Genomic DNA, 23,688 nt, shown 5'->3' with positions numbered 1-23,688 from the left:
TGCCCTCCGGCGGGGCTCCATTTATACCCTAGTCGAAGCTGACCTGTGGTCGGTTCTGGTTGGCTGAGGGCCTCGACCTCCTTGCCCCTCGCCCGAGGTGTATACCTGACCATAATCACTGGCCCAAGGTCTGCACCTGACGGTCAGCACTCGCCACCTTAAAGGCGCGAAAGCAAGGGCGCGAAAAGTGAGGACGCAGCCGCCTTAATGACCCCGGTCTTTGTCAGGGCGGGTGCATCTGCCGTACCCTCTACATCGTAGGTGCTATAAACATTACATTTTTTGTTGCTTAAGGAGATGACAGTCCTTCCAGCCATACTTCTGGATAAAAGTGTTCCTAGCTGCTGTTGATACCTCTTTTGCTATGAGGTGCTACACATACTCTCAGCATGTCTACTAAGCCTAGGCTCTCCTGGGACACCGATGAAGACACGCATAAATGGAGTTTTAGTAGGTTTTAAGAAATGTTTGAGGATTGCTATAGGGCAAGATACAAAAATCAACACAATTAACTTTGTTTTGGGTTATAAGTGCAGGGATCCTTCTCAAGTCCATGAGGCAGTCAAATCACTCATACCATCTAAGATGGCAAAATTTGATCCAGACAGAGTATTTCTATGGTTTGCATCAACTTCTTTTATATGATAACCTTTCAATGATTTCCTTTTCTGAGGTGGTCATCGACAGGTAACCACAATGTCAGTTTTGCTTGTTAAAAGCCAGTACCATCAGTATCTAACTGTACTTACGAAATGCAGATGCTATTGATTCCTGTAAATGAATGAATGAATGTATATGTAGCATTAGCCAACTCAGGGATGTAAAAGCTGCAAACCTGTCCTATCAAAAAGACTGATGATTGAGAAGAGGCTGATACAATTACAGTGAAGGCTGTGGACAAGAGGTTGTGGATAACCATGTCCTTTGAAACACATGGTGTCTAATGTTATCTAGTATGCTACAGGTGCCTGTACCTAGCACAGTTTCTTTAAAGCAAAAATAGTTTATGGAGTGTTTAAACAACCAATGTAATTTTAGTTTCTGGTTTCTATTATTAATTTATTTGGATCAATCAATATGCAATGCAATAAATATATAATGCAGAAGTATATTGTGTAACAGAACTGAGTGAATAATAGGCTATTAAGTACCACTCGGTGTGGGCCATCATACCTATCATGATCATCATATGATGTAGTCAATAGACCATCAGTGAGGAGAAAGCACGTTGTGATGAAAGTAACAAAGTAGGACATAATCTGTGAATATTGTCAGCTTCACCACAACTTCCTGTGTGATTTTGTGTAAACTGATTGCTCTTTAATACAAAGGCTGTTTTTTATGCTTTTTCTGAAGCTGTGAAAAAAACAAGTTGGTATATTGGTATTGCTGAAGTACCTTTGAAATCTCAACAAGAGGATTTCAAAGCAACATTCAGCATAGCTATTGTACTGTCAGTGCTCTTTGATAAATGGAGTGAAATGACAACCTTTTATTAGCTCCTAAATACTAGGAATGCCATTTTCAGGAGACAAGCCTTTCCAGTGGCAGTTACGTTCCTGTTAGTCTGCTGTGAACAATTCTTTGGTAATTTTCTAATATTGATCTTGACTGGCCACACTCGTAACAACAACTAGGGCTCTCCAGGTTGGCAGTTTTCTTGAGAAGGAACCTAAATGACATACGGTTATGTCCACAGTGTTAATGGCTGACACCAAACAGGCCTTCACTTTGTGCATCACTGATGCTATGCTTCTCCAGCTGAGGAAGACACCCAGCATCTTATGGGGTCAAACAGAGCCAATACTAGACAGCTCTTTCCCATCGTAAGATGGGCATTATTGCGTGTAAGCAGCAGACTTGTCCCACAAGGGTCGCTCCATCCCTTCCCAGGAGTGCTGGATTTGCTGTACATGTGCAGACCATATGTACAACATATGCACACAAGGTCCATTGTTTCCTGGAAGCGTTGTATTTTCTGACGCACACACACTTACAGGAACACTTAGACACCTATAAGAAGCATGCTGCTTCTGTGCCTGCAGCCTGTGGCTGCAGAGATCTGAGCAACAGCAGGAAGAAGGGTGGGTAGGAGCAGGCTGCTCCTATCAGAGTGGTTCATACGGCCTCTTTCAGCTTCCCGTACACCCACACACTCTTGAAACCAAGGTAGGGAGACCAAGGCTATGGGCTCTGGTGGCAGCATTTGATACGTGATGAGAGAAAGGCTTTGGACAACTGAAGATTTTGGTGGCTGAGAGTATGTGACTGCCAGCTCTTGGCTGGCACAGTCACGAAGTGCTAAAAGCTGAGAGATGTACTTAGTACTTTTTTTTCAATCTTAGTGGGAGGAAAACTTTAAACTTAGGAGTTGGCTGCAGGCATTATGCAAAATGTATTCTTGCAAGATATAGGGTACTGTGATACTAAAATGATGAGTTTGGTTAAAACCATCTATAAGGCAGAGCTGATCATGATAAAGTCTGCTCAGCTATGAAAGCCTTGCCAGAAAAAAAAAAATCCATGCTGCATGTCAAGAGTGGGCTATTACTGAAATCAGTGATGCATTATGGTTGAGCCTGTAGAAGATAAATGCATGGATATAACATGATGCTTAGGGGGATATATTGTTGCAGGGCATTTCTGACCCCGAGTCAGATTTATTCTATGATAATTTGTTATCTTGTGCTCAGACAGTTTATAGGGAAACATTTTTATGGCAAGTTATTTATGTAAAACACACTTCACCGTAACCATTTTGTGGTCTAGGTCATGAACTACAACTAGCTTACTAGTTTATTACTGGTAGAAATATTTAGTAACCTAATAAATATGTTTGGATGCAACTTCCTCACTGATATTACAGAAGAAAGAAACAGAAACTGGTGTTGATACAATCTGTTAGAAGAGAAGCTCTATCTCCAGTACACAGGCAACCAAACAGAAGGGAAAACAATGTGTGCTCCTGTGGTCATCAATGTCAATACTAAAACACACACGTGATGGAGGAAACTAAGCCATGCAGGCTCCACTGAATTTATTTCAGTTGGCTGACAGACAAAAGAGAAATCATTTGCTTGTTTCTTCTCATGTCAACTCTGGAACAGGATAAAAGAAGCAAATACAGTATTTCATCTTGTTTGAAAAGCGCAGAAACATCGGTTCAGGAAGGAAGAACCGTAGGGAGTCCAGTGGTTCATTGTACAGCCCCAAGGCAGGATCAGTTGTATCTAGTTGTTATTTTGTTTTGGTTTTTTTTAATATGCCACTTCTCAGGCAATATCCCCCATACTTTTTTATCATTAGAAAACTTTTCCTCATGTCTGTCTTGTTGCAGTCTTGTAACTGCTTTCCTGTCTGTCACGGCCATACAGCATAGATGGTTCATTTCCTGTTTTCAGAAGGCTTTCAGATTTTTGAAGATTGTCATGGTATTGCCATCAGACTTTTTGCCAGACCACATAATACCATCTTCCTTCACAAAGCATGTTTTTGTCCTCCTCCAGACTTTTCCCAGCACTGGATATAGCTCTCCACATGGCCTTACTAGTGCTAAATAGCGGGAAGGATTATTTAACGTGTTTTGTGGACTATAGTGCGGTTTGTGTATTCTGTATGGCATTTGCCTCTTTCACAACAGTGAGACATTGACTCATTTATAGTTTGTGACCCACTATAAGCCCCATATTTGTCTCCTTTTGCCTAGACCAGTCTTCCTTAACTTGTCTGTGACAGTATCTTGTAAGATATTATGAAAAGTCTTACTAAAGTCAAACTACAACCTACCACTTCTGCCTTGTGCACAAAGTTCATTGATGTTCACTGAAAGGAATTAGACCAATTTTTTGTTCATTCATTGATATTCTGCACCTGAGTGATAGTTTTTCTACGTAGTTTTGGAAGCTAAAAACATTACAAGTGAAGTATATATTAAAAAACCCCACCTGCTTCTTTCCCAGCACTGTGTTTGGACATTTGGGCTCTATTTCTACATTTCTTGGACAAAGTGTGGTTGGACTGCTGTACTCACATGAAACCACAGTTCATAAAAGTACACGTGTGTGTGTCCCTTCCAAATAGCATGGCATGAACTATAGCAAGGCTATAGTTAACAAGTTAACTCTTTTGTCAGTGTAAACAGGTACGTATCTATGTGATGCAAGTTCTTCCTTCATGTGTTACAAGCAATTTCCTTTTGAGACTTTGATCTCATTGGGATTGGGGTATTTCACATCGGGGAAAGCTACATAATAGCAGTTCAAGTTTTCCAAAATATTTCAATATCCCTTCTCATTCTAATTTGCACTTCAATCTGACCAAATGCTCTGTGGCTTTTATTGTGGCAAAGATCCAATGATGGACTGTTACATCACTGGTTTCTGATATCGGTTTCTGCATCTTTGCATTCCCATAGTGGGAATTTCTCCCTGACTTTTGCTGGTATTGTCCAGGACACAGTTATCATTTGATGTGGGAATGGGAGTCTCACTAACGGACATTCCTGAGTTTGATTTTAATGAGCAAACACTGCACCACCTGGCATGACAAGGCACTTAAGCAGAAAATAACGGAGAGAGGAATGTGCAGCTGGAAGGAGAAAAACAAGATAAAGACCATGAAGGCATTTCGCATGATCAGAAAGAACGGGCCAATCTGCTAGAGCATAGATGCGCGTGAACACAAGGCTGTAACCTATCTGCAAGCTGCAGGTAGCGCGTGTCCATAGTAGGTAACTATATAAGCCCTGTTATAAGTGTAAATAAAGGAGAATGACCATACTCATATTGAGATCTGTCATTACTCCGGAATCGCAACTCCCGCTCCGTCGTCGACACTGAACAAAGGGAAACTCCGACAATTTGAGATGAGAACTCATCGGCTAACTTAAGCCTTCCAGGTGGTGCTTCTCTACCTTGCAATCCCCACCTCCTTTTCTTCTGCAGCTTCTTAAGGGGTAAAGAATTCCTCCATGTGGTCCAGGTGTCCCGTTAGAGGCTTCAGCCACCAGCAGAGGAGCAAGTGAGTCCTCCAAGGTAAGGAGGACAATGCCTGACACCAGTCTTAATCTTTTTATTAGTTGCTGTAGCAAAGTGCCCTTTCTCCTTAGGAAAAATGTGAGTAAGGTCTTGCTTTGATGCGAGGCTTCTGGAGTTGTGAGAGTGGCTCTTGCTCCATAAGAGTCGGAAGGCCTCAGACAAGAGCTGAAGTTGTTTGTTTCTCACAGCTGCTCCCATTCTGGTGCTGAGATGACACACCATTTGCCTGCTCTGTGCACCCTTCTGATCTCACCTTTGCTGTATTCTGGATATACTGCACCGCAGGCACCAGTTTATCATTTTTTGGAAAGGAGCAGGATACAATGAGCAAGGTCAGGCTCAGAGCTGGAACGATAAAGGTGGTAGCGCTACACCACAGGACTTTATTATTAAGTGTATTTCAAAGGATATTTCCTGCATTAGTATTTTATTCTCACACTCATGAAGTTCTCGAAAGACCCTTAGGTTCAGCTCTTGCCCTTTTCTTTTGACCCTCCACCCTAAGATCTACAAGAACAAAGTTGGGTTTGGGACAGATACAATTCTGTGTGTCAGAAATGTTTTTAGCCATGAAACAGCTGAATATTTTCAGCACATGAGAAAACTCAGGTAAATAAAACACAGGCATCTGGTCAGAACAGCACATTAGGTTTTGAAGGACCGAGGTGTCATAATTTGCATCAACCAGGCTGAAAGAATGTGGAAAGCCTGCTGTCAACCTGTCTTTTTACAGCCTGTGGAGACCTATCTAGTATCTTCAAAATGCCTAACTATAGTACATCTACAACTTTCATCTTCATAGATAACATTGCATAATGATCAGCAAGTTGTAGGGTGAGTTTCAGAGCCTGGTTGTACCATTATGTCAGTATGTCTGAAAATCTAACCCATGTGCAAAGCTCCAGTTGTGATTTACATTGTCTTTGTAACTACGCTACTCACAGAGATGGGATAAAAAAGTCCCTGCAATCTAGTTTTAAAAAGTGTAATGTAAACAACAGGAGCTGAGAGAAGGGAGTAGAAATGAGAGACAATATTTGAGTGAAATGATGTCAGAGTTGATGGGAAAATGGAAGAGCTGAAAGTTACTAAACAGATTCTTTGGTCTGGTGCTTTCTCCAGGGTGAAATCCTAGCGTTAGTAAATGCACATCAGTGCTGCTGGAGCCAGGATTTCCTCTGTAAGATTTCATCAGTGGTTTCTCATTTGTCTTTTTTATATCATTATCATTCCATGCCTTCAGTCTTTTACAATAATTTCTTGAAAGCATGCAAAATTAACTTAAGGAAATCCAATTTGTAAGGAAGAAATAAGAAAGGACTCCATATTAGGAAGTGCAAATGAGCAACTTCCAGATTATTGCATGCAGACAGTCAGCTAAGCCTGTTGATTATTCACAGTTCTTTCTGTAAAACAGCTATTTTCACCTTTCTTTTTCACGACAGTGCAATATCAGGGAAAGGAGCCTTGATTTGCACAGACACTCCATACCACTTATTCAATAACTAATGATTACTAGAAAATTACATTTTGCCAAGTAATAATGGTTATTTCCCAACCCGCCTCAGAAAAAAATGGCGAACAATGTCACAAATTCTTATGCTGTATTTCTGGTTAAGAATCTGTTTAAAAGCTTTTTCAAGAGCTTGTCATTGATGTAGAGTTGAAGTTCCTGAAAGTCTTTCTGGCTATGCTGTTCAGCGGGACTCTTTCTGGCCGGGCAGCCGGCAGATGTGGATTTGCACTCTGCAGCCAGCCAGCCTTCCCTGATGCCTCCAGGACCTGCTGGGGAGGGAAGACACTGAAGTTACCAATATGGAGAGATAAAAGAAAAATGTGGAGCTGGTGGGCGATCGCATCCCTAGTCCCTTGGTAGGCCATGGGCTCCGGTGTTCCCTTTCTCCCTGAAATGCTCACTCCACTCCCTTGACCAGAACCTGCTAAACTCCTGTTCCTTCTCTTACTGTCCTACCTTATTGCCCTCTTCTACAATCTGTTTTGTTCACCACAAGCTCTGCCTCAGTTTTCCCCACTTCTCCATTCCTTAATCATCCTGCTCTGCTTTGCATTTCATGTCTAAAATATTTTTCCAATAACTCCCAGGTCTTCAAAGTAGTCTGTTTTACTCATCGCTTTGCCAAAACTCCTGGCACGCTGTGCCAAAGTTAGCAGCATACTTCCGTACTTTGAAGTCTAAATCATAACACAGTTAGAAGTTCACCTATTCTATTGATTCATTTTCATCATACTCTCCACAAGCTTAGCTCAAGATCAACTCTTCTCTAAATTATTGCTTCTCTGAAGAGGCACTAGGTGCCGTGTACTGCCTGGGGTACCTGTGGGGACATGCAGCCCATTTGGGTACAGCCAGAGGCTACACCTTGTCCCCAGGCTCATTTTACACATCCCAGTGAAGCTGTGGCTTTTGTGGCTGAAGAAGAGGGCTCTCACCTACAAATGCTATCCCGTGAGGACTCAGTTTGGAACAGGAAGACCTCTGAAGCAAACCAAACTGCAGGTCAGTCTGAAGAAAAAAATCTGGACTGCTTTTAGGAGCTCTTAGGAAAGGCTGACCTTTAAAAGTAAAAATCAGCTTTAATTCCTCTCAAGTGGCACTGCGGTATCTGACGTTAGCCATGCCTGGCCTCAGTGCCGGTCACAACTAGATTCCTGACTTCCCTGCAGAGCAGAAAGAAGGAGTACAAGATGTCCGAGAGGTATTTGTGTCGACTAACCTTGCCTAAGAGGAAAAAGTAGCCTAGTTTTTTTTTGTAGCCATCAAGGAAAGAGATGCTCTTCCAGAGAAGGATCCCAGGTAGTTGCCTTCTGAAGGAGCTACTGTCTTGGGAGAGCCTGAGGGTTTGGCCTTATGGGGCTAGAATTAGGGTTTCTGAATACATCACCCCTTGTCACTTAGTCCTTTTATCTAACTGTAACCGATTTACTGGGTCTTAGCCCATTAAACAACAAAACACTGGAAAAACCCAAAATCCCCAGGAATAGCTGTTTAGCAATGTGTGAGTAAAAGCTGTAGACGTTAATGGCTTAGCTGGGTTTGGGTCAGGTTAATATGAAATGAGGTGAACAAAATACATTAGAGGTGGGAAGTCAGAAGTGAAAAATGAGACGGGCTTTCCCTTTTCATAGTGCTGTGAATTCTTTCCATTCTTGTTGCGCTGCTCTGTATTTGCACTTCATATCATGTGCCTGAAATTTTACATAAAGTTCCTTCTATGTGTGGAGGAAGAACCTTGTTTGTCTGTGGCAGGTTCCTTCAACTGCTGTGGATCATGCCTGGAGGTGAGCACGCTCCACGTTTACCACAAGTCAGGTCTCAATGAGCAGCACATGTAGGAGCTCTGAAGGACAGCTTATAACTGTCTTTTTAGTCATAAACCCTCTTCTGAGGTCAGAAGAGTGATATTTAGCAAAGAAAATGAGAATCATCCAAGAAATGCCTTGCCTGGTTCAGCAAGCTAAATCTGTCTTCTAACGGTCACTGAACGTACAGCTTCCCCTGTCCTCCTCACAGTGTGTTGAACAGCCTTGCTGAGATTTTTCAGGTGCTATTCGTGCTAGCTACAGGCCTTACCCCTCTCCTGCTTGCTCTGTCGTTATGCTCACGATGTCCGTCTGCTTACTTAGGGGGCTTCTGTCTTTCCCATCACTGCAGTATCTGCAAACCATAATCCTCATTTAAGAACTGAGGGAATTATAAGGAGAATGCAGCAAAGCGATTTAACCTGAGGTGAGAAGTCAGCAATGAAGCATTAATCGCAGTCCTCCACGAGGTCAAATCATTATTTAACATTACTTTTGAATTCCTTTATAAACCGGAATACAAACAATGCTTTGCTACACTGCACAAATGCACATGCTGGATGCTTATATGACCGAAGGGAGAGCAGACAAGCAAGCAGACATCAGTGTTAGAGGATGCCCTGACTACAAGGTTAGCTCTACATGAAATAAGACTTCTGGCACCAGATAATCGAATCAGGATTTCACAGAATGTCTCTCTGCCCTTTCAGGATGATCTTTATTAAATATATTCTGCACTGGAGCCTTCATTTCTGCTCTGTGTGGCATATAGTCTCCTAACTTTATTTACCAAGTTATGTGCATTAGAATAACACTAGCAATGGTGTAGTCTAACAGCTCTGTTAGCTTGATGTCCTCAGACAACTGGAGCATGGTATGGTTGGGGGTTGAACCTTTGCTAGGATCGTACAGGTCTCCGGACTTTCTGGAAATTTTAGAGACCTATTGAGATGCAGAGTTGGGGAATTCATTCCTATTTCGTGCTAGTCGTGGTGCAGCTGGAATCTTAATATATTTTTCATTTTGGAATTCACTATATAAAGGCTTTTTGACAACGATATAGACAGTAGGTTAAAGATGGGCTCACATGAACTTAAAACAGCTGTTTCTTTAAAGACACTGCATTCCACATCAAAGAAAAGTTAAACAAACAAAGCGGTCAGCACAAATCCTTCCTTTTCCCATGTGTCTGGAGGTGTTGAAAGAGGAAGCAGAATTCTGAGAACAGAGTCTTTCCCTCTCCTCTCATGTGATAGTACAACAATTGGTATTGGCAAATACACGAGGGGAAACACTTCCTCTTTGTAAATGGGAGAAGCCAACCTCTCAAAATTTCAGAGACGATGTTCTTGCACACATTCTTCCTGCTTAATCGAAAAAGACTGTATCTCTGAATAGCCAAGATTATTTTTTTTCTCTCCCCCAATTTGGCTAACCAATGAACCTGTAATGAAGTGGCACAGCACATGGACTGCCTTATCTGTGCCCTCACCATAACCTTTGAACCAGCTGATTGATTTCAGCCACATTTGATAGACTTCCCACTCTTCCATGAAAATCAGCTGCCGAATAGATGAAAGCAGCTCTACTAAAAGAGCGAGGAAAAGGCAGGGAAATCTCAACCCTCTTCTCTTCTGACAGCAGCTGGCCAGCCAACCAGCACATGCATTGGTCATATGAGCTATGCTATGTGTTTTTTGCCTTTCTGAAAGCCAAAAAAAAAAAAAAAAAAAAAAAAGAATATACAGAAGAAGCTGCTACTGTGGAAGGAGGGATAGGGAACACACAGGGAGCTGAATTTTTACGGTGGAAAGGGTGTATCAGACACAGGACATCAGCCTTCATTAGGATCAGCACTCACAGAGCAGCTTTGGCGAGAGGTGAAGAAAAGCACCGGTGAAACAAAATGCCTTAAAAAAAAACAAAATGAAAATGCTTCTCCATTTTTTCCATATTCCACATTAAACCAAAATATGATGAAAATTAAAAAGTGCAGAAAAAACGTGCAGATTACATATAGCTGTGTGGTACAAAGAATCAGTGCCTGTTCTCCTTATGTTTTCTTCCTGCAACAGTTCCCAAGAAGTGAATATTTACACATTAATTAACAAACCTTAAAACCATAGCCAAAAATTTTGCAGTTCCCACATCAAGTTATGTTTTACACACAACTTCACTCATGGCAAGTTACTTTTGCTGACAGAATTTAATTTTTCACTCTCGTTTTGATGTAATAATACACACAAAAAAATTCACATCACTCACAAAACCTGCGAGTGTCTGACCTGTGCAAAGGTCACACTTTACGCCCCGATGTTGGTGTGGACGTAACCTTCATATGCATGAACAGGGCTATGCAGGTGAGATTGTGTTATGCAGCATGGGAGTCACATCAACCTGGATTTACTTTTTTTCAGTTAAGAATATGTATCAGTAGATAAATAAAATGAACCTACCTTTTAACTCCCACTTTAGCTGCGAAGTTTTCCACAGACTTCAGTGGCCTCTGGATTAGGTAGGCAAAATTTAATTAGCCATAGAAACTGCAGGGCAGAGGCTCAGGGGACTGAGCAATACCTGAACATAGAGGGCTATCCGGCAGTGCACTGGTACGTTCCCGTTATCCTTAGTGATGAAGTATGAGTAACACCTTGCAGTGCAAAACACACTGAATATTTGTGTTTGGTTTATTCATACCAAGTTCGTACCATCATAATAACTTTACAGTTTTGCATCAGGTAAAAAAATATTCAATAGAAAGATTATGCCACTAGGGATATCCTTAAGAAATACACACAATTTCTCATTAAAAAAAAAGTAAGTCAGATCAGGTCTTTCTTTATAATATATGATTTTCTTTTATAAACTTTACACAATATGTAATTTTGATTAGCTTTTGCAATAAATAGCTCATCAAAGTTAAATTAACTAGTATTATATATATATATATATATGACATTTGCTTTTTAAATTAATGTCATGATGAAGTCCTAGGTATTGCTACAACTTAACAGTGAGCCACTACAAACAGTGGCAAAAATTACGTATCATTTAATTCCTCATTTATAGTCAAGTTTCTTGTACTTCAAAAAAAAATAATATGATTCTGTCAAAAGTCTCTGTACACATTTTCGTATATGGTTTTTTACTGTCTTAAGAATGCAGCAAGAAGAAGATAAACTCAACAGCCCATTTGCTTTTCTTCTGGTCCGAGTAAAGTATGAGGAGTGCATTTAGGCCTTTTCTGAAGCTGGTACTATTCTTGAATCAGAATGTTCTTCTTCAGAGTCCTGAAGGTGCTCTGTTGTCTTGCTGGCCTCATCCCCTGTCTCATCGCTTTGATTTTTGGATTCTTCTGAAATGACAGTTAGCTTGTCATAAAAAAGATGCTCCTCTTGCGGGAGTGGAGAAAAAAACTGCAAACCACTGGGAGGCTTGCTCAAAAACTGTGAAGGAAAGAGGAAACGAGAATTAGGCTGCACCAGACATACCATCCTGTTTGCTTAGAAATATGTTTTATATTGTTTTCCACGCATCAATTGGCTTTCTCAATCCTTAGAAGTCCCAGAGTGGCGACAATGTAATAATCTCTCTGCTCGCTTTAACATCCTGTGCAAGGCTTGGAAGGAAGTCGAAAGTGCCTTTATTTGCAAGAAGATAACCCAGGGGTTAGTCACTTCTTTGGAATATAAACTTTCTTAAAAAAATAAAATACCTAGGTTTTGTTTGGTTGGACTCAATGATCTTAGAGGTCTTTTCCAACCTTAATGATTCTATGAAAACCTAAAAACGGTGACTTGACTGTAGGTGCAGGAGTTCACAGAGAGATTTGTCAAATAGCTCCAAAAGATGTGAATTGTTCCTGCCATCTCAGAGAGCTGCCTGCTCAGACGTCAAATAGTCATGCTTTAAATGTCAACATAAACCATAACCATTTAGTCAAGCAAAGGAGAGGGAGGGAGATTTGCGGGGCTATGCAGTTCAGTGAGAAAGAGGACTTAACTTTAGTACCGAAATAGCACAACTTCCTCCCACTCCCTGTTCTGCTGATAAGATGGAACCGGCCTCAAGAATCAACATGGACTTCGCAGCATGTCATGACTGTATTCTGAATGTCAACGCAAGAACAGCACACCTACTCAACACAGTAATAACATGTCAACCACTCATTTTGGCAGCTGAAGTGGCAGTTCATTTTATTGGTAGTGGCTGGAGGAGTACATTTTGTTCTTGTGACCTGACCCCTGTCTATTACTTTAGTGCATTTTACATAAGAAACAAGCTGCTCTATCAGGAGTCCTGTTCACTGTAATTACAAAAATAAATACTAATATTATTACTATTAGACCTTTTTCTAGCAAACCGTGATTTGAAATGTTCTGTCAGTAACCTGCAACCTCAAATGTTCATGTAGTGAAACTACTGCCTTTGAGAAATGTCATTTTAGGTAAGCACGACTAACCTTTGATTACTGTGATTAACCACTATAACCCACTAGCACAAAATGAAAATTCTCCCTTTCTTGTGAGAAACCTGTGAGCAAATTGAAATTTGACCATATCCTGTATTGATCAGAGCAATGCTACCTTCCCAACAGCTGAGCTCCAGGTTCAGCAAACTACTGTGTGCTGAGCATGTGCTCAACTTAAAGCACGAGATGATTGCTAAGTCAGCTGCAAAGCCTTAGTCTACAGAACTCTAAATGAGTCCAAATGAAAGACCCAGAGAAACTGCAAGAAACTCAGAAGAGTATAGGTTGCTAACCTTAGCGTACGTAACATTCTGTATAGCCTTGTTTCTTGGAGGAGATTCTGATACAGCCTTTTTAAGTTGCTATGTGGGTAACAGGGTCAGTGGTATTCCCCGACAGGAATGGCTAACATTCATTGCTCTCATTTCATCTTGAATTTTCAGATTTCACTACATTATTTACTTACATTAAAAGTCATTATTATATTTGCGAAAGAACTTTGTTTCAGGAGAACAAGTGTGCAATTTTAAGTCTAAGATGAGATAGTAGAGACAGATAGCTCAGTTGTTCACTATCTAAAAAGAGGAACTGAAGGTTAACACCTGTTATTCTCTCACTTCAAGACAAAAGAAAAGATCCTGTTTCTAAGCCATATGGAGCTTCATATTACAAATTAGGCAGTTGCTTTAGGATTAAAAGTCTATGCCAAGTTTTTAAGTTGTTCAGCTTTTAAATATTTTGGACCATTCTGTGCAGAACAATTCAGAATGACGGTATTTCAGAGTTTATTATACAATGGTATACTTCAAAAGGAAGTCTCAATTCACTGCTTCTTACTTATGTCTACGCAGCGCCACAGAACATGATGAAAAAACTGAGGTAATGTTCATGCAAAATTTATGACCTTATAATGCCAGAAATTGAATATTAAATAAACTAACTTCCAGTACCTTTCTCATACTGAAAAGTACCTTCCTTTGTCAGCTTTTTCCAAAGTTCAAGATTTCAACATTTATGCCTATTTGAACGGCTTTTTGTGTTTGGCAGAAGAGCAAGTTTTACCATACACAACCACTATATAACAACAGATAACCAGCATTGCTTCTTACAGTCTAAAACTAAAAGTTTAAGGTCTAAAGTCTGAAAGTTCAGAATAGTCTGCATTTTACACATGGCTAACAATCAGATGCAAATGAAAGAAGGCAAAATAAAAGAAGCTCTAAAGGTTTTGGCACAGAGGGCCTTTGAAAGGCAGACGGTTCTGCTGAAAAGTCTGATTTTAACTGTGTTAGGTAGAAAACAAACCTCTTTCAAGTGTTGTGGGAAAATATATGAAGGGCAGAAAACATGTCTGGTGAGTCGATATAGATACAAAAAGGAAAAGAAACAAACAGGAACAGATATTACAACGACCAACATTGATCCTGTAAGAACGGTCACAATTATCCACACAGGAGTTACACCTGCAAGGGACAAGAAAAAAAAAATTAAACTGTGATTATTAATTTCTGAATATATTCTTTTCAAACTATCACTTTCTCTATGGAATTTAAAAAAACCCCACAAACTATTACAAAATTGTAACTGCAAACATAAGTCTTTGTTTCCAGATGCAAAATACCTCTTAGCTCTTAAATCTTTAGTCTGAATAGGCTGAGGAAGTTCTCAATAAAGTAAGCTTACAAGCCATCATATTTAGACATTTACAGTTACACGTACTGGTGATTCTACACGCACTACGAGGCAAATGATTAAAGGAAAAAAGACCAAGAGAACCACCCACAAGGTGATATAATGTAAAAAGCTATTGTACACTCTTTGGTGTTTCAGGAGCGTAGGAGTTGACACATAACACTACTGGAGTATAGGCTTCCACTTTTCTCTTAAAGAAATGTGTAAAAATGGCAGCAAAGACAAGACAGCAGGGGATAAAAGTCTGTAAAATTCTAAACTACTGAGCCTTTAAAAAAATTGTCTCACGCACAGGGATTTCACACCAGGCAATGGGAATGAAAATGTATCCATACATCACTGTATAAATGTTTTAAACCGACCTACGCTTGCTAAGCACTGTTTTAGCTACGAACTAACAAGCAAAACCACCACCAAAACCCACCTGCAATTCAACTGCAGTGCATGCAGATAATATACATGTGGGAAAAATATATGAGGAAACATTTTATGTGGAAAAACGTGTGAGAAACAGGTCAGCCCAGTAGCTTCCCCAGCCTCCCCCTAGATGGCTTCCTCATCAAATTGGGTGTCTGATTTTCCACAAGTTATCCAAGGGTGTAAGTTACTTGAAATACACATTATACCCGTGAAAAAGACAGTATCTAGGACTCTATCCTTTCTTTTAACTAGGGACATAAAGCTCCCTGCTAAGACGACAGGGTCAGGCCACGTGGTGGTTATTGCTGGACTCCACAGACAGCAGCTAAGGTGGCATGGCTGGAAAGGAAAGCGCTTTTGGTACTTAACTGCCTTCAAAATGAAAAGGAAAGCATCGAAACAAAATAATCGTTTATACTATTGATTAATAACTGCTGTGTGTCACAGAGAAAGAGCATCATGACCTGGCCTCATGACAGACACTGGCAATATCGCCAGATGAAGCAGACTGCAACACAGGGTCCAATTCCTTTCTCAGTTACAGATATACGGAACAAAGGCTTTCACAGGATAATGAATACAGCTAATAGTAAAGGAAATTCAGGCACACAGCGTGATCAGTGAAGAGCCTATGGTCCATTTAACTCTCATTTTCAGGCCTCTGAGGCAAAGTAAAGCATCATGCCATCGGTGCTATAGGGCTTGTAGTTTTCACTTCGTTTCCAACTCCTCCGCTCCAAAGGTGCACACATATTAACGACCAAACAAACAATGCTAAAGTAACAAACACATCCATTTTTGGAAGGTTTACACGTTACGCCGATTTTCATTTTGAATGGCTTTGCACACTTCCTAGTTCCCTACAGCGCGTGTCCCATTGCGATGCACCAGGTATTACCGTTGTGGGTTGTCTGCTCACAAAGCTCTCCGCTCAGTTCCCCTGTTTTGTTCCACTCGGGGATAACTGCTTGCACTTGAATACAATATATTGTCCACGGCTCCAACTGAGATAATATTTCAGAGTTATGTTTAGTATCTATGTGAGTTACCTAATAACAGAGAAGAATACAAAAAATTTGAAAAGCATAAGTCCACTGAATGGACTAGCTAAGTAATTAAAATTACATTTAGTAGCACAAATCTAGCAGTTATAGCTGCAACATGAATGAGGCTTTTAAAGGCAGACTGAAATGCCCTGCCTATGTCACATAACTGATAAGTCTACATTGATTTCACCTGTGGTTAGAGTGCGAGACCACTCACACCACTGAATTTCTGGCTGCTTCTAGCAGCATTAATGAAGTTTTAGGCTAAAGAGGCCTACAGAGATGTGATAAATGAGATCTGCTTGCAGAGAGAAACAATTGCCTAACCAAATAAGATCAACGAAGAGTGCTGTCACAGACAAACATAATTTAATTTGAGATGGAGCAAGTAGGATGGATGATCTAGACAAAAGAAAGAAAATGACAGAGAAAGAAAAAGGCTTGTGGAAGCTATTAGGTGACTGACAGCAGATGCAACTTGCTGTTTAGAGGCATGATTGGTTATGTCCCTGTAACTATATGGTCCCTGCAGAGTATAGGAATCCCTACAACATGCCCCATTACATAGTAACAGATTCTTTCTCAGGGGTGAGAAGACTCTAGCTAGGTTTCAACATTTTAAGCAAGCATCCACTTGAAAAACAACTTATGAAGTTACACAGTCTATGCCTTTTGCTTCTTTGATCCCTATGGAAATTTATAGAATCATAGAATCCTTTAGGTTGGAAAAGACCTTTAAGATCATCGAGTTCAGCCATAAACCTAACACTCCGAGTCCACCACTAAACCATGTCCCTAAGCGCCACATCTACACGTCTTTTAATACCCTCCAGGGAGGGTGACTCAACCACTCCCCTGGGCAGCCTCTTCCAGTGCTCGACAACCCTTTCGGTGAAGAAATGTTTCCTCATGTTCAATCTAAACCTTCCTTGGTGCAACTTGAGGCTGTTTCCTCTCGTCCTATCGCTTGTTACTTGGGAGAAGAGCCCGACACCCACCTCGCTACAACCTCCTTTCAGGGAGTTGTAGAGAGCAATAAGGTCTCCCCTCAGCCTCCTTTTCTCCAGGCTAAACAGTCCCAGTTCCCTCAGCTGCTCCTCATAAGACTTGTGCTCTAGACCCTTCACCAGCCTCGTTGCCCTTCTCTGGACACGCTCCAGCACCTCAACGTCCTTCTTGTAGTGAGGGGCCCAAAACTGAACACAGTATTTGAGGTGCGGCCTCACCAGTGCCGAGTGCGGGGGGACAATCACTTCCCTACTCCTGCTGGCCACACTGTTTCTGATACAAATACCTTCATTTCTTGCAGTTTGGGAATTGAAAACCAGTCTGTTTTTTGGGAAATGATGATCCTTCATTTTCTGGAATTGAATGCCAAAGAATTTTGCAGGGTAACAAATACAAATCAGAATTATATGTAGTGGAGTCCTATTATGTGAAAATTGTACCGATGTACAAAGCACTAATTATACTGTGACTGATACCTTCTGGTAAAGGGCTTCCTTTTTTCCTGTAATAGAACTCATGACCCTATAATTAATATATTATTTATGATCCTTCTCCATGCATTTTGTATGGAGAAGTCTTTTGAGCTGAATAACAGGTGTGTCTGTGGAAGAGGCTGTCCACGAGAGGAAGAAAGCAAACTACAACTGATAGAAATTGAAGAAGTGAAGGTGACCACAGTTAAGATAAGGCCCCAGCCATGGTGGTATTCAAAGCCCAGAGTCCCACAAAGAGCACAAATACTTGAACGACATGAGATTTGAATCTAAGTCAGCTTATCACCATGATCACAGATACTGCTGACGTTACAGCTTCTGAGTTTACCCTTCCTTGTATGTGTGAAATACAGAGATTTGGTGGGGCAGGCTGCACCACAAATAAATCATCACTAAACTGAGGGAATAAATTCTCATAACATAGCAGTTATTTCTAATTATGGAAAGAGCAAATCATATCCATGCTACTGTTTAACTACACAGCTACCTGCCATTTGCTCTGAATACCAGTTGTAGTGACTAGACTTTATTACACTGTAATTAGTAGAGATACATTTTTACTTCAGTACTGTTAGCTTTCGGAACTTCATCAGTGCGGTATTTTACCAAGAAAAGCATATGTCAAAGTCATGGAGTCACAAGATGCAGGAAGCAGAAGTTACCTCTGTATTGCTGCCTTTCTTCCAGTACAGTATTCTGTAATTCCACGAGCCGTAATATTGCTTTAGAGGCCACTTGTCATGTTCGTGTTCAGCAAAAGGGCCTATGAAATCCACATGCAGGGACCCAGACTCAGACTTCACTTTTACATCAGGCGGCCCAACGACTGCTATACATTAGAATGGTGGAAGAGAAGAAAGAAAGGAATTCAGTTTCACATTGTTTTCAATTTGACATTTTCACACGACCTGTGACGATTCACGCTTCAAATGATTTTTCCTATTAGAAGAAAGTAATTTCCTTTCACGGGTCAGGCATAAATAAATCCTTTCCTTATAGAACTGATCTTGAAAGGGATTTATTTTTGCAGTTAAATAACAGATATTTTTGCAGACTACATTTCCCATAGCTAAATTAACTCAGTTCTCTTTTGCCAGCTGTGGTGGCTCCTGAGAGAGGAAGGACTATTTCTATAGGTTATCACTCACTTCTCTTTCTGGGCCAAGCTGTTGCAACATCTGTCTTTTCTGAGGAGACCCTCTAGTGAAGTGATTTAATGTTTCTTTCATTGTGATCACTTTGAAAAACTGAAACATTTGAATTATTTCTGCATGTCTTGAAGATTGAGCTCCTTAGGCTGAATATTATATTCTCGTATTTTGAAAATGGCTGGTCCTTATTATGTTTTTGTGCCACTACCTAAATTAATTCCTGAGTAGCTTAGTTACCAACTACGTTGTGTCTGCAATGAGCTCTCCATTAAAGTCTCCTGTAATGCCAACAAACAACTCTGCCTTGGCTGCCTCTACTCAAGTTCTGCCTGGCTACAGCCACGCTATCAAGTGTCTAAGAAAGGAAGAGCTCAATATACAGACAGTTTTGCATTCCTCTAGAAATATGTCTTTCTTTAATTTAAAAAAAAAAGATCTACTTGCTGGACCATGCATTCATGTAATGCTCATGAATATGTTGCTGAACTTGCAAAAAATAACGTGACAAGGGTCTCGGTTACTCTGGTTTTCTCAGGCTATTCCTACAATACAGTGTGGAATTTCTTACAAAAGCACTAGCAGAAATAATAACACAGAAAGGAATATCAGATATTTTTATCATGATGCCCTGCTCAGGCCAGCTATGACAACATTAAAAATCCTCATGTCCTCCTCAGAGATTTGGTCCGTTGGCCACTACTCCCAGGTCTTTCTTTCCAGGTAGTTTTGTATCCAGCTTTCCCCATTTCAAGAATAAGCTGCCTTTCCAAAGCCAAGCCTGCTCTGAAGGCCACACGCACGCTCTTTCAAACACTACGTCAAACTACAACTCTGTTAATGATTTACACGTTTGCTCTCGGCTCTGAAAATCCATCCATACTTTTTGTATTACACTTTCTTTTGGCTGTAATTTATACTTGCAACGTTGTATTTTTTTTTTCTGAGCTATGTTTCAGTGCTTCTGTTCTAGGCAGATCAAATTATATCAACATTATGCTTTTGGAGAGAGATAACCAATAAAAGCCTTTTGGAAAACAAGGCTGTAAACTGTGAAATTACACTCTGAAATCCAAGGAACAGAATGATGAAATTCAAGCAAATGAAGGCTGAACGAGAAAAGGATTTTTAAAAGTTTTTCTGAAAGATGAGGTGTAACAGAAGCTTCCTGCATGGTTTTGTATTAACAGCTGTGAGGAGAAAAAAGGCTTGGGTAACAATAACTTCGTAATCTAAAATAATTTCACTTTTGCTTATGAGTGGCGTAAGAATGTACAAATAAAGGACGCCTATTGGTAAAAACCACTCCCTCGTTCCCAAGCTCAGGTGACAGCAACATGATTAACATCTCTGTTGTGCACTCTAATGCAAGGCAATGTCTAAATCATCGCTCACAAAAGACTGTAAAGCCTCACTAAGAGAATGGCAAATGAAGATTTCTGAGTAAAAATTCATCTTTCGCTGTGAATTTTTTTTAATTAAAAAAATAAAAAGAAAGCTTTTTGCCTGACATAGCAATGAAGGAGAAAGTAATTGAACTTATTTAGATATACAGGAAGTCTGAATCCTTGAAGAAAAGCTCTCCCTGGCTAAGAAATATAAACGAAGCCTTATTTTAAGGGAAAAAAATAAATTTTTTTAAAACCTCCTCAAAAGGTATTTCAAGTACCAGTACTAACATCTACTATAATAATGAACCTACTATGCTTCCTGACAGCAACTTCTGCCTTCAAATAATGGAAGTGTTACAACTAAGATTTTATAGTTCAATGTAATTAAATTTAAGCGATCTGCATGCTGCAGCTTTTCTTATGGAGGCAAATGGTAAAGGTACATTAATAGCAGACAATATTTTTTGTGGAAGGTTAGAAAAAGGCTTACTGTCATCCATTGGCTTAAATCTGACGGTCGCCCAGTCTGAATGGTTATCTTCTGACTCGGCTCTGACCTGTAAATTGTAGTCTCCATACACAGACAGAGAAGAGATGTCACACTCTGTGAGTCTCAAGTTTGTGCTCACGTTTTCATATGTCTCTCCAGGGAAATTGATGCTGTATGGAAGAGAAACAAAACGTATATGATGGGTAAATTATAACTGACTAAATGTCTTTCCTCTCAATTAACTGGAAAAGAGGCACATCTCTGTTAAAACAATCAATTATGACTCATGAACAAGAAAAATCCAGTGTATAAGAAACATTATTACTGGTGTGTACATACACATTAAGTATTTTATATGCATCTGTAAATCTGTGATGAAGTTCGAGATTAAAATTACGATTCAGTAAATAGATGCCCTTTTCTTGACAGTGGTTACAAAACTCCATCCAACAGATGGTAGTTATCAGACAAGTCTGCAAATATTAAGACAATATCGCTATGCACGGCTTTGCTAAGTCGGACTTTGTGCAGGACTGTCTTTACGATATGCATATAAGGAAAAGCCAGAGAAAATAGAGCCTGAGAACTGACTGGGAACCGTATAATAAATGATATTCTTTCTGGTTTGCACCAAAAGCCCAGCTAGGAACGTAGCGATCAACAGGTAATTGCTACCAGAACCCAGAAAAATCTTCTTTTGACTAAGATGGCCCATACCCTCAGTTTGGGGATTTCTCCTCAGCAGGCGCCCGCCTGTGGGGGCCATCGTCTCCGCTTTACATCCTTCCCTGTCTTGGCCAAAGAATTCGACCTTCAGCGGGAACGCGAGACCTCTGGCCCATCACATGGTTTCCTTGTCAGGCACGGAGGCAGGCAGGGAGCCCACCGCTGGGCTGGGGAAGCGGCCGCCTTCCTCGGTACAGCCGCACGGACCACTTTTCCCAACGGGAAAGACCAGCTCGGAAGGACACAGTGGCAAAACCCAATGAAAGCTAAATCAACCCACCAAAACCGACAAAAGGAGACCTCAGAAAATGCGTCCTAAGTTTAAGGCTCTGAACGGACGAGCCACCAGCCTGCAGTTCATCGGGCATTTCCACTAAGGGCGCAGGCAAGCTGGCCGCGTTGGTGGCAGAGCACAAAATGCTGCTGGAGTGAAAGATCAGGCAAGGTCCTAACGCTCAGCGGGACTAAGTCTCTTGAATCGCAGGTACCAGCTACATGATAGAGAAAAACCACGCACGCAGCTAATGACAGGCGTTAAAATGTGTTTCTGGTTCCAAAAAAAGTACGTACAGAGCTGCCTTGGGCATGAAATGTGTGGAAAATGCCTCCGCCCTGTTATTTAGCTCAGAAGATAAGCCTCTCACAAGCTAAAGGAAAGGGACAGCTACTGATCTTCCTATGAAAAAGGAAACACATCACAAACACACGCAGCTATAAAACGTGAATTAAAGAAAGCACAGCTCCCCCAGACTTACCTGTTAGATTGGACAGTGTAACTTATGTTCCCATTGTGAAACCTGGGTGCATCCCACTGTAAAATGCTACGAAAATTAACTGAAATAATTCTTGCGTTTTGGGGTTTTGGCACTATTCCAGATACTGTGGGAGCAATCAAAAACAAACAAACATTTTAGTATGTGTTTCTCCAGCGACTTGTCATCCACAACTTAAATACAGCCTTCTTTCTCTTCCTTGCCTCAGACGCTTTTTTTAAAACAGCCTTTAATATAATTAATTTAAATCCTGATGCCTATCGTTCCTCCTGAGCTTATGCAACAAAAACAAATTAGCCAGCACCAATTATTTCCAGTAAGTACGGCCTTTATGATATCATCATTTCTTAAGCATGACTGACTTGTTACTGCCTAAGACTTAGGGCCCATCAGGCTACGTGCACGAACTCTCACCGACATTGTCAAAATCAAGTTTTTCTAATTAGTGCTCCAGTAGCACTATGGAAATAACATGGGTGTGTGGATTGATTTGTTGTGGGTTTTTTTTTCTGAAGAGGAACACGAACAGTCTTTCTACATAGACCTGGGTATAAGACTGAAATAATTCTAAAAAAATCCACCGTAAGCATGTTTATACCATCACTGCGTGGATTAACATTGCCATTTAAAATGCTTTACTCATTCTGTTATTAAGCCACGCTTTTGAAAAACAGAGATAAACAAGAAATACCTTCGAAGGCAAGAGAGCTATTAAATATACCACACAGATAAACGTATCATTAATTGGCACTCTTCACAAGCGATGAAAACACGGTCGTTTTGCTTTATTGAAACCGAATAAAGGAAACCCTAAAGTAGTATTGATGAACAGTCCATTACTATTATGATTTAATTATTTTAAAATAATTGTTGGTATTGAAAGTAAAATAGAATTTTGGCCTGTTATTGCAACACAAGTGATCAATGCAAACAAACCCTGTCAGATCAGATTAGTGCTTAAATGTCACAGGAGTAAAACCTAATGACGTATGTTCTAAGATAAATAACCTATTTTATATGTCTATAGTTGATGCATAAACACATGAAATGAACGTGTCAGTTACCCACCTTTAGCAGACAAGAGTTTTAAATCTACACCCTGATTAAATAAAAACTATTTCACAGACTCAATTCCCACAATGTTACCCTCGCACCCAACAAATCAACTCAAACGCACTTCACATCATGACAGCAGAAGTTGCTTGCTCCCCTGCACCCAGACCTCCTTGAGAGATGCCATCCCTGTGCATACGTGCCCTCACTGGTACCCGCTTCGGGCACTCAGGACTCAATTCCCACAATGTTACCCTCGCACCCAACAAATCAACTCAAACGCACTTCACATCATGACAGCAGAAGTTGCTTGCTCCCCTGCACCCAGACCTCCTTGAGAGATGCCATCCCTGTGCATACGTGCCCTCACCGGTATCCGCTTCGGGCACTCAGAGAATCATAGAATCATAAAATAGTTTGGATTGGAAGGGACCTCTAAAGGTCATCTAGTCCTGGCCTGTATCAGAAAGAGTGTGGCCAACAGGAGTAGGGAAGTGATCTTGCCCCTGTACTCGGCACTGGTGAGGCCGCACCTCGAATACTGTGTTCAGTTTTGGGCCCCTCACTACAAGAAGGACGTTGAGGTGCTGGAGCGTGTCCAGAGAAGGGCAACGAGGCT

General features: G+C 40.7%; 1 protein-coding gene across 1 annotated transcript; it reads right to left on the bottom strand.

Annotated features, from left to right (window-relative positions):
- Positions 1 to 11,040: 11,040 nt before the first annotated feature.
- IL10RB (interleukin 10 receptor subunit beta) lies at positions 11,041 to 22,436 on the bottom strand. Its single transcript, XM_009283071.2, has 7 exons — positions 22,415 to 22,436; positions 21,999 to 22,122; positions 20,518 to 20,687; positions 18,151 to 18,317; positions 15,839 to 15,989; positions 14,134 to 14,291; positions 11,041 to 11,803 (listed from the first exon to the last, which is right to left on the bottom strand). Exons 1-7 carry the CDS (start codon positions 22,434 to 22,436, stop codon positions 11,591 to 11,593), a joined length of 1,005 nt encoding a protein of 334 aa, XP_009281346.1. The 3' UTR covers positions 11,041 to 11,590.
- Between the last annotated feature and the right edge of the window lie 1,252 nt (positions 22,437 to 23,688).

Source organism: Aptenodytes forsteri, unplaced genomic scaffold, assembly GCF_000699145.1.
Source record: "Aptenodytes forsteri isolate BGI_AS27 unplaced genomic scaffold, ASM69914v1 Scaffold2, whole genome shotgun sequence".
Classification (NCBI taxonomy): domain Eukaryota; kingdom Metazoa; phylum Chordata; class Aves; order Sphenisciformes; family Spheniscidae; genus Aptenodytes; species Aptenodytes forsteri.
Note: the sequence above shows the minus strand (reverse complement) of the source record. Positions and strands in the feature narration are given on the sequence as shown.

Bases quoted from the DNA above. Each gene is read 5' to 3' on its own strand.
- IL10RB (XM_009283071.2), bottom strand. From the start codon at position 22,436: ATGTCGGTGAGAGTTCGTGCAC. The intron at 22,123-22,414 runs GTAGCCTGATGG...TTGCTCCCACAG, and splicing joins GTCGGTGAGAGTTCGTGCAC to TATCTGGAATAGTGCCAAAA. The intron at 18,318-20,517 runs GTAAGCCTTTTT...TCTAATGTATAG, and splicing joins ATTTAAGCCAATGGATGACA to CAGTCGTTGGGCCGCCTGAT.